General features: G+C 41.9%; 1 protein-coding gene across 1 annotated transcript; it reads right to left on the bottom strand.

Moving 5' to 3' along the window:
• Positions 1 to 5,670: 5,670 nt before the first annotated feature.
• Positions 5,671 to 7,836, bottom strand: LOC118889936 (zinc finger protein 836-like). The gene is made up of 3 exons (XM_036842063.1): positions 7,162 to 7,836; positions 6,491 to 6,727; positions 5,671 to 5,814 (listed from the first exon to the last, which is right to left on the bottom strand). Exons 1-3 carry the CDS (start codon positions 7,834 to 7,836, stop codon positions 5,671 to 5,673), a joined length of 1,056 nt encoding a protein of 351 aa, XP_036697958.1.
• Positions 7,837 to 8,135: the final 299 nt, after the last annotated feature.

Raw genomic sequence — 8,135 nt, 5'->3', positions numbered from 1 at the left:
ACATGATTAAAATCAACTGGAAGTATTTCTGATCCAGCTTATGGTGCCCTCGTAACATGTGCTCTATAGTGTCATTTCAACAAGCCTCAAAATGCTGAGGGGACAGAGAGAGGAGAGTGGAAAGAGAGGTGAGTTTCATCAGGACGATGCACTTGGAGCAGCTGGGTGAGAATGTGAGCACTGGAGTCAGCTGGATGGGAGTTTGACTCCCAGCTCCACCACTTACCTGTGTGAACCAGTCAAGCTATCAATTTTGTTGACTCTGTGATACCATCAACTTAAGACACACCACTACTTACTGTACAGTTAACAAAGTAACAGTGTTGACTAAACACAAAGCAGAGGTCAGGGCTTGTAAGATGCATCCTAATTTCTGAAATATTTAAATGTAAAAAACCATGCATATTAGAATCATGAAACATTGTGCTTTAATCTCTCTTGGCCTCAACTTTCTCTACAGAATGGGGATGACAACCTTCAAGCCATGGGGTTCTCTCACAGGTAAGCCTACCCCTAACATGCAGCACAGGGAGAGAGGGTCCTGCTTCTCCTCCCACCTCCAGCTGCATCTTGCACTGCCTGGGAGCTCACACACCTGTGAGGGGCCACCCCAGTCTAAGCTCTGTCCACATATGCCTCCCCACTGCAAGCGGCTGCACCTTGGTCTCCCCTTGGGCTATCCAGGGTGGGAGCAAGCTCAGGATGAGCAGGCATGCTTCGCCTAAGGACCCTCAACCCACGGGAAGGAGGGCAGCTAAGACTTGGAGCCCTCTTGCCAGGTTCCAAGGGTGGACAGGTTATGATGATCAAATACAATAACAGATGCAACACACCTAGTTCCAAGGCTGGTATCTAGTGGAGACTCTACAAATGAGTGTTTCCACACTCGAGTAGGAAAAAGGGGCTAAACAGGATAATGGATACAGCAGCAGCTACCTATTACTTGACACCTACTACGTGCAAGACAGTGAGTTACATGCTTTCTATTCACTTTTCATTTAATTAGGAGAACTGAAGATGTGCCCGAAAAGGAAACTGTGATCAGTTGGGGAGGCCCTAGATGCCAAGAGGTCTTCTTCACATGGGAGTCACTGTTGACCTGTCAGCACAGGACTCACGTTATAAAGATTATTCTGACCAAAGACTTCAAGTGCAGTAGAGGTAGGAGACTCAGAGAACTCAAGTGAGAGATGATTACAAAGTGGAAGTAAATGATGAAGACCTCAATTATGGTGGTGGAATGGAAAGCAAACAATGGCAGGGAGAGAGATTTGGAGAAGGAACCATTCAGGTTATTGAAAGGGACAAGGGAAGGAAGTAGTCAAGAACTACATTTTTCAGGGGACTGGGAATGTGATGGTACCACTGGCAGAAACAGGGACGTTATAAGGGTTTCGAGGGAAGAGATAAATTCAGTTAGTTTAAAAATGACGATTCCATTATCTGGGTTTTTTAGAGCATCTACTGTGTACTCAGGCTTGTTTATACTTCTCTGCCTCTGCCTCTAGCATCTGTCAGAAACTGTCCCCAATGGTGCCACCACAGAGTTCCACAACTCAGTGAGACCCATCATCTTGGTTTTCATACTATCCAGCAAGGCATTATTTTTCAGTCTGGCAATGTACTCAGCCATACTGCATGGCCACAAAACTACAGTTTTGTTTATAATCTAAAATCTAAACTAGGATTTAGGATCCATACTAATGAAATGTATACATTATTAAGCTTGTCTCCACCCTGCCCATGTACCCACACTTGGAAACTCTGGATAGTCCAACAGGTATAGTATCATAGAAAATCATACTCCTTGAAGCTTTTAATCCAGACTAGAGAAATAAAGTTTAATACAACAGTGCCATCTAGTGAATGACAAATGTCTAAAAAGGGCATAGATCCATCTCACATTTAAGATTCAGACATTTTACCCAAATAGATCCAGTGCAGAATAGGAATGGTATTAAATGAAGTTGCACTGTGTCATCATCAACCCTCAGAAAAATCCCTCCATGTGATCTGATATTGCCAAATTTAGGGGGAAATCTTAATGTAGACCGTGTAAACAGAATAAAGAAATTAGTAGAAATCCATGGTTTCCTCTAGAGAGTCAAATGCTAAATAACAAGAATCTAACACTAATTAGTGATAAGATCTGCAACAGATTCCCATCTCCTGAGGCTGAGCTCAACACCCTCTCTGGGACCCAAGGCTGATGGAAGCTCAGATATAGCCTCAGATACACCAGCAGCATATCCAGCTCTGTGTCAGGTGACCTAGGGCAAATGAAACCTCTCTGACCTTGTTTCTTCATCGGCAAAATGACAATGATGCTATAACAATACCCACTGACGAGGAGTATTGTGAGGAACTTTAGGAAACTCCTGTAACACAATGGTTTAGCACAATCAAAGGGAGTTCTTTCTTCTAGTCTGCCCCTTCTCCTTATCTGCTCATTTATCAAAGGAGAATGAGACACCTAAGCATTCGTTCTTTAAAAGCCGGCATGCTAGTTTTTACTCAGTAAATACTGAGGCCCTACAGTGTGCCAAGCACCATTCTAGGCTCAGAGGAGAGGCAAGGTTCCTCCCTGGTGGAATTAACCTATAATAAGAAAGGATCCTGGAAGAAAATAATACAGAATCACAGCAGACTGAGAGATACGCTCTGCTTTACATGATGGGGAAGGAAAGCCTCTCCGAATCGATTTTGACGGAGTTGACTAGGGAAAGAGGGGAAGACAGATAGAAGCTGAAATGAAAGGAAGGAATATACCTTTGTACTCTCCCGGAAGACATGAGGGAGCAGTCTCAGGCTACAGTCTAATCGAGTCACCCGGCAAAGGAGGGAGCTGAAGGAAGAGGTGCTCACACCCCCAGACGAGTAGCCTCTGCCCTTGAAGGAGCTCTCCGCACCATCTTCCCCCAGCGCCTCTCTCTCACCATTCAGGGATGGGCTTCCATCTCAGGACTGCCTCTGAGTGAGCCATGCTGCCAGATGAAAGGAATACAAATCAGCCGAAATCAGGATGTCCTTTCAGCTTCTCTTCCTCCTCCTCCCCCCCATTTCCCTCCGGGACCCTGAAGGTCTCTCCTCATGTGGCTCAATGTTTCATACATGGCAGCAACATTCTCCGTATTCTGGTTTATCTGAGTTAGGGTATATTCCCATCCAAGAGGGCTCTTTGGCTTTGCACGTCACGCAGCCAAATCGCGGCTGCCTGCAGAGAAGATCTGCCTGACGGTGGATCTAAGTCAGTGCTTTCCAAAAATTTTAATTGTTCTCTCTAAAAAAAAAAAAATTTAAGCTCTATAATTCCACACTTTGGCTGGAAGATACAAATTTAAACAGGTTTCTTTTGGAAGGGTTTCTAAGTCCTCAATATCTTAATAAGAATTGCGAGTTTCCAATACAGTATATGCTATATTTCACAAAATCATTTGGCAGCAAAACCAATTCTGTGCAGATTTTCTCTCGGAAATACACTTTAAAAAATGCACTTTAAAAATTTCAGGTCTGTCTGATGCCGACTCCTACGCCAGACTTTGCTAGAATCGTCATGAGGCTTCGTGAAGCTTTTCCTAACGCATCACAGCTCCCCTTCGCTCACTTCCGTATCCGATTGACCGACATGCCCCGTCTCCTCACACAACTCTCTGTCACTATTTCTATCACAGCCTCTCTAACACTTTGGTGCCCTTAATTGATTTTACGTTGTCTCTTTTTACTTTATTGCAGGCCCCGTTAGATCAGGAAACTTGCTTTATGTACAAGCTTCCCGGGAAACTCATGGAAACCTCTGGTGCTTGCACAATGCACTGGCACACAGTAGATGTTCCACGTGGCAGGGAGGGAGAAAGGGAGGAGGATGAGGGCAGCACTGACCCTGATTAGAACGTCATAGTCCCAGTTCCACAATTCGCCTTTCGATCAATCACAACCTCTCTGAGCATCATTTCCTCTACAGCCAAACAAGCATCATTTCCTCCTACAGCCAAACAAGGCTGAAAACATTTGCCCTGGCCTTCCTCCTGGGACTGATAGAGATCTCTGATGAGATCAGTGCAAACTCAAACTTAAAACTGGAAAGTACTAGGCAATGGAAGATAGCATCGTCCTTAGTATCCCAGCCAACATATCCCCTTCATGCCCTCTCCAAACAGGCAAGGGTACCATGCCCGCAGTGAGATGGCCTATCCCACCGTGCATATACTTTTAGCTAGAAAGATCCTCCCAGACTCCAAATAATGCCTTTCCTAAATCCTACGCTTGGAATTTCTGTAATGTAAGATAGATATTCTATCCACGCTAAGTATAACTTTAAATACTTTAAAAGTGCACATTATTGGTTCCTTCCTGAAATAAATTTCAAAGAGGAAGAATTCTGAGTCTTGAAAATGAGATTAAAAGAACTCTATATAGTTTTTTTTTTTGACAAAAGTGATTAAATTTTATTAGTTAAAACAGGAGACCTATGATACATTCGGAATAAAACAATAGCAAAAGATAATGGCAGCAGCTAAATGTGCATAATACACAAACATATATTATTCTGATTAATTGTGATTAAATGTTCCTCTCAAGATAACTGCTGTCTTCAATTTCCAACAATAAAATTAATTTTTCATTAAACATAGATCTATGCAACTGCTATTGCCATCCAATGGAGAAAGTGACCATCTTTTCCTTCACATTATATCTACCCGATAATCAGTCCCTATTAACCTGTCACCCTCCTCCCATGAAAAGTCCAGTCCCTTAATGTCCTGCTTGCTCTGTTCATGGTCAGTTGGTAGAGGATTCTGTCCTATAACATGCACTGGCCTAACCACAGAAGGGCTCCCTGGACGTAATAAGCATGAGTCACGTCCTAGTTCTACATTATTCTTTGCTGCTCCCTGAGGCTAATTCCACACACTGTTCAATTTGATAATTCAGGGTCTTTCTTTTTCCAGGAAACATGGATGTGAATGAATTCGGCCCCTTCATCTCACTGACTCCTTCCAGAGACCATGATCAAAGGTCCGTAATGAAGACATAAATTCAACAGGCTTCAATATCAGGTTGGAAGGCATAAAAGTAATGTAGCCTTTTCAACTAAGCTCAATAATTGAGTATTTTACCCTGAAGATAATGGGCCATTTCCACAAATGTCCTTCATCCTCTCATATAACATCATAAGTTTTAACATGTTGTGACTTGTAATAATTCTGCAGTATGTACTATCTCAGAGAACTAGACGTATTTATTCCTATACGCATTCTCTGATGTGTGGTCTGTCTTAAGTATTGCTCACAAAATTCACCAAATTAACTACGTTTGTAAGGATTCTCCCAAATATGAGTTTCTCTGCTGACCTCCGAGGGCGCACTTTTTCTTAAAAGTGTTCCATGTTCACTATATCTGTATACTTTCTGACCTGTATGAATTATCTCATTGCACACCAAAAGTGGGACACTTGATGAAAAACTTGTACAACATTTACTACATCTGAAACGTTGCTCTTCAAAATAAATCCTGTTTCAGAGCTTTGATTTTCAGGTACAAGCACACATATTGCTTTGCATGGTTTCTCTCAAAGATGTACGCTGAGGAGTCTAGTGCATTGTGAGGCCTGGATAAAGCCTCTGCTCATACGTTTGTAGGGTTTCTCTTCAATGGACTCTTTCCTGTTGCCTAATACTTGAAGTCAGGAAATGTTTTGCTACACCCATTGGCATTGTAAGGTACAACTTCAGTATGTCCCATCTTGTCATCTTTGGGTAAATCCTTGCCACAAAGGTTACATTTATGAGGTTTCTCTCCAGGATATTCTGATACCTAGTGACAAGTGACCAATAATAAGAAACTTAGCCATACTGATTGCATTCATAAGTATGAAGGATTTTGTGAACCCTCAGTTTAAGGCACAACCCAAAAGCTTTACCACATTCAGTACATCTGTAATGTCCTGTCCAGTATGGAAAGTCTGATGATTGGTGAGATGTGAGCCCTGGGTAAAGGTATTTCCCATTCATGGCATTTATGAGGTAACAATCTCCAGAATCAATTCCGGAGTGGATGAATTCCTGATCTCCTACAGTATGACTTTTTCAATGCAGCTAAAATGTGGAAACCTGTCAACACCGTTGCTTAAAGTCCCTCACCAATACAGATTCCCTGATGGTAAGTTAGCCTTGAAAGTACACTGAAGCACTTGCCACGCTCGTTATATTTGTAAGGTTTCTCTCCAGTATGAATTCTTTGGTAGAGCTTAATGTAGGAATTTTGACTAAAGACCTTGAGACATTCATGAAACTTCTACTATTTCTACCTAGAATGGATTATCTGATGGTAAGTGAGGTTTTGCCACACTCATGACATGTGCATGGTTTCTCCTCCGCATGAATCTCCCAGGACTTAAAGTGTCAATTTTGAAGGAAGACCTTCCCACATACATCACATGAAATACGGGTTTCCACCCTGTATTTATTACCTAATGTGTGGTGAGGATTACAGACGTGAGTAACGTCTTTTCAACACTCATTATTTTGAAAGGTTCTCTCTGGTATGAATCTTCTGATGAAGCGAAACAATGTTTTCGACTAAACACCTTGCCACACTCATTACCATTATAAGGTCTCCCTCCAGTATGAATGGTCTGATGACCTAAAAGATGTGAATTTTGACTAAAGACTTTCCCACATACATCACATTGATATGGCCTTGCACCCTGTGTGGGTTCTCTGATGTCCTGTGAGGAATGAGGCATAACAAAAGGTTTTCCCACACTCATTACATTTGTAAGGTCTCTCTCCAGTATGAATTGCCTGATGAACTGAAAGATATGAATTTTGACCAAAGACTTTCCCACATACATCACATTTATATGGTTTTGTTCCTGTATGGATTATCTGATGTTTTTTGAGGAGTGAGGCATAATAAAAGGCTTTCCCACACTCGTTACATATGTAAGGTTTCTTTCCAGTATGAATTCTGTTATGAACTCTAAGGTCTTTCTTTCTACTAAAGACCTTCCCACACACATTGCATTTGTAGGTTTCTCTCCAGTATGAATTCTCTGATGAATTACAAGGTATGAATTCTTGCTAAAGATTCTTCCACATACGTCACACTTATGTAATTTCTCTCCTGTTGGAGGATCTGAGGTCTACTGAGGTATGATACCTGCAGAAAGATTTTGCCACACTCATTACATTTGTAAGTTCTTTCCCTCTGTGCTTTCTGATCTTGTGTCACTATTAAAGACTGCATATAATTACTCCCATGTATATTAGAAATGTTCACTTGGACACCAGGGGAAATTCCCTGAAGTGGTGAAAATGAGGCACTACCCTTCACACTCTTGTCAGCTTGATTAAATTCATCCATTTTCTCTTCACTTTTAAATATATGCAGTTCATCCAGAAAGCTTAATGGAAACCTATTTTCAATAGGCTTGATTCCTGCAACACTTCTTCCATTTCGATTTCTCTTATCAGTGAGATTATCATTTTGGTTTATTGGCATTCCTTTGCAATTTCTTTCCTCATCACTCTGCTGAGAATCAAATTCTCGTATATTTTCCCGGATGACTCTGAGGTAAAAATGTTTCATTTCATTCCAGTTATGTCTTCGGAACATCAATGTTTGGAATACTTCTCCTCTATCAGTGTTTGCTTTTAGTTGTAATTTCTTAATCACATGTATGTAAGAGATATCAAGGGAGAGCAGGTTCCTGTAGGTCTCCAACATCACGTCCCTGTACAAGGCCCTCTGAGCAGGATCCAGGCATTCCCACTCCTCCTGAGTGAATTCTATGGCCAAATCCTTAAATGTCAATTGTCCCTGAGAAAGAGCCATTTTTCTGACTCCTTTTCTTTTCCCCTCCTCCTCTTCAGGGCTTCTTCCTCAGACAATAGGAGTCTTTAGAGGTCATCTGTCACGGCGACGTCTGGATTTACGTGGGGCGGAGGGCCGGCTGCTGGGATTTAAGGTTCGTAGAGACGCCCACACCGGAAGTTGGAGAAAGGTGGACCGCGCAGCACAGACTTAGAAAGGAGAAACTTAGGCTTTCCAGTGTGACCTCTCTATATAGTTTTTTTAAAACAAAAACTAAGTTGGGAGCCACAAAGGGAAATGCCACCTTCTTCAGAATTTTA

The sequence above is a fragment of the Balaenoptera musculus genome, chromosome 2, assembly GCF_009873245.2.
Source record: "Balaenoptera musculus isolate JJ_BM4_2016_0621 chromosome 2, mBalMus1.pri.v3, whole genome shotgun sequence".
NCBI classification, from domain to species: domain Eukaryota; kingdom Metazoa; phylum Chordata; class Mammalia; order Artiodactyla; family Balaenopteridae; genus Balaenoptera; species Balaenoptera musculus.
Note: the sequence above shows the minus strand (reverse complement) of the source record. Positions and strands in the feature narration are given on the sequence as shown.

What these genes read in the sequence shown, in the direction of transcription:
- LOC118889936 (XM_036842063.1), bottom strand. Translation starts at nt 7,836, where the DNA reads ATGGCTCTTTCTCAGGGACAATTGACATTTAAGGATTTGGCCATAGAA. An exon ending in GTGGCAAAATCTTTCTGCAG is followed by an intron (nt 6,728 to 7,161) that starts GTATCATACCTC and finishes CATTCCTCACAG; the next exon opens with GACATCAGAGAACCCACACA. An exon ending in AAAAGACGTTACTCACGTCT is followed by an intron (nt 5,815 to 6,490) that starts GTAATCCTCACC and finishes ACTTGTCACTAG; the next exon opens with GTATCAGAATATCCTGGAGA.